This window comes from Thermoascus crustaceus (genome assembly GCF_041956765.1).
Source record: "Thermoascus crustaceus strain CBS 181.67 unplaced genomic scaffold VTN00scaffold_15, whole genome shotgun sequence".
Lineage (NCBI taxonomy): Eukaryota > Fungi > Ascomycota > Eurotiomycetes > Eurotiales > Thermoascaceae > Thermoascus > Thermoascus crustaceus.
This window is the reverse complement of record NW_027192541.1, coordinates 206,065-208,592: the sequence shown is the minus strand read 5'-3', so window position 1 is coordinate 208,592 and position 2,528 is coordinate 206,065. Positions and strand designations below refer to the sequence as shown.

Sequence of the window (2,528 nt, the reverse complement as noted above, 5' to 3'; positions counted from 1 at the left end):
TATAGCCTGGAAGACCCCACTTATGTAGATCACAAAGAGGATTGGGGAGACTGGGGAGCCCTGAGGAACCCCTGAATTAATGGGGTGTTCCAGACCCTGGTGGCCATCAATGACCAGCTGAACCTTGTGGTTAGCTAGAAATGACTGCACCCAGCAGACCAGATCCCCATCTATCCCTAACTCCCCCATCCTTCTGACAAGCTTGGTTGGATCAACATGGTCAAAAGCTCCCTTAACATCAAGGAATAGAGCCTCTGCCAGCTGCTTCTGCCCCCAACCCTGGTGAACCTCATGAATTAGGCAGGCCACAGCATCTATAGCACTTTGGCATCTTTGGCTCCCCATTTGGCCTGGGTGCAGAGCTCCTGTAGCCTCACAGTGGTCAGCTATGGCACCTGCTGCCACCTTCTCTATAACCTTTTCTAGGCAGTTTAGGAGGCTGATCACCCTATAGGCCTTGACTAGAGTATAGTCTGGCTTATTGGGCTTCTGAAGCAGGATCCCTTTTGCTGTCTTCCATGCCTGAGGGTGGACACCAAGACAAAAGCATTGTCGGGCTAGTACCACTATTCACAAACTGTCCCAGCTCCATAAGAGACACAGAGCCTGGAAGTTTAGCCTGTCAATCCCTGGGGCTTTCTGGGTTGACTGGCTAAATAGGGCGTGTTGTACAGTCTCCTCTCTGACCTGCTTATGCATGGTGCCTTGGGGGGAGATCCCCAAGCTGGATTCCTCTAGGGGCTGGTGGGAATGCCACCTCCCAAATCAGGGCCTCTTTCTCACTAATGGTGGTAGCCAGCTGGCCCTGGGGGCCCTTAAGGGTAGTGGTTGTGCTCATAGCCTTTGGGCTAGTATAGCAAAGAGCTTGCCAACACCAGGTAGTATTCTCTGGGCCTAGGGAGTCCCTGAGTTCATTAGACCCTCCTAAGAAGGCCTCCCAGCATTCTTGCTTTGCCTTTCATATTCTTCTATAGTAGGAGTTTTGGGCCTCCAGGTGGCTCCTATTCCCTATAGTCCCTGCCTGCTATGCTCATTATGCCTGAGTGTATGCCCTCTGTGCCTGCCTGACCTCTGGCCCCCACCATCGCTTTGAGTGGGGAGATATTCTGATTGGTTTGACATGTTGGTTCAGAATAGCTGTTAGGGAGCTCTGAATCCATATAGCCTCCCCTGCTATATCTTCCTCTAGGCAGTTGTCTGTTAGCAGGGGCCTCTTATCTGCTAGATCCTTCTATGCTTGTGCTGCCTTCTCTAAGGCCTCTTTATCCGCCTGAAGGGCCTGTATCTGCCATCCTGTTATCACCTGAGAAGGCTCCATGGGAGCCGTTCTTAGGGGGTCCCATCCCAGGATTATGACCTTATGGTCTGACCCTGTTGGGTGATCGTGGTCCACAAACCAGGTAGGGAGGGGCCCTAGTCCCAGTGTGGTCAGGGTCAGATCTATAATAGAGACCCCTGGGGTTGACTTGGGCCGTGTTGCTGTCTCTGGGTCATTATTGATATAGAGATTATGTTCCTCAATCAGGGTCTCTAGTGGTCTGGCATTAGCTTGAGTCCCTACCTGTGGGTTCCATAGGGGGCTATGCGCGTTGAAATCCCCCAGTAGTAGGCACCTCCCCTCTATGACCTGGTCCCAATCAGCATCTTCAATGGCTCGCCTGCATCTAGGATTCTCCCCTTGCCAGCAGTACTCAGCCCCAAGCCAGTTGTCATAGCAGTTCACCACCCAGGTCCTTTGAACTCTCTCCCGGGTCCTGCTTAACTCCCATATATCCATTGCCATAAGATAGGGGTGGTTTATAAGGTCTGTACAGGCTTCTATTACCAGCTTGTCTAGAAGATCCCTGTGAACAGCTATAACCACCCAGCAATCTCTGCGCTCCCCTCTTTCAGGCCAATATAGTAGATAGCCCCCATGTCTGAAATCCCTATCTATATAGGGCTCTTGTAGGCAAGCTAGGCCCACCTCTAGCTGAAGCCCTAGTTCTAGGGCTGTAATAGTGATCGCATAGGCCCTGCGGCAGTTATGTTGCAGCACTAACATGATGCTATGGGCCCAGGCCTGGTGCCTGCCAGGGAGGTCTGCATGTTGCCCATATCAGCATCGCCCAGAGTGGTGATAGGGGTTCTTGGGGCCAGCATAGGCTGGCTATGCTTGGGCTGCTGGGGTGTCTGAGGCATGGCTTGCTGAGGGGCCTGCTGGGGAGCTTGCTGGCTAGCTACCACCACTGCACAGCCTGGGGAGCTTGGTATAATAACCTGAGCTGACCTGTGGTCCCCCATAGAAGACTCCATGAGTTCCTTATTAGGTCCTCTCTGCTTGCTTAGACATTTTCGCGCCTCCTGTATCTTAGGGCAGGTCCCAGCCATAGCTGGGTGTGATCCCCCACAGTTACCACACTTGGCTGGCATATGCTGGCATGCTGTCCCTGGCCTTGCTGGACAGTTGACTACCTTACAGGCATGCTCAGCCCCCTCATGGGCACCTGCACAGATAAAACAGCATGGGGGGCGATCCCCGCAAGCCT

The 2,528-nt window shown here is 53.0% G+C and overlaps 1 protein-coding gene across 1 annotated transcript; it reads right to left on the bottom strand.

Annotated features, from left to right (window-relative positions):
- Nucleotides 1–2,037: 2,037 nt before the first annotated feature.
- On the bottom strand, nt 2,038–2,370 carry VTN00DRAFT_3458 (uncharacterized protein; the record flags this gene model as incomplete). The annotated part of the gene is made up of 1 exon (XM_069429777.1): nt 2,038–2,370. The coding sequence occupies one exon, from the start codon at nt 2,368–2,370 to the stop codon at nt 2,038–2,040; it is 333 nt and encodes a 110-aa protein (XP_069282839.1).
- Nucleotides 2,371–2,528: the final 158 nt, after the last annotated feature.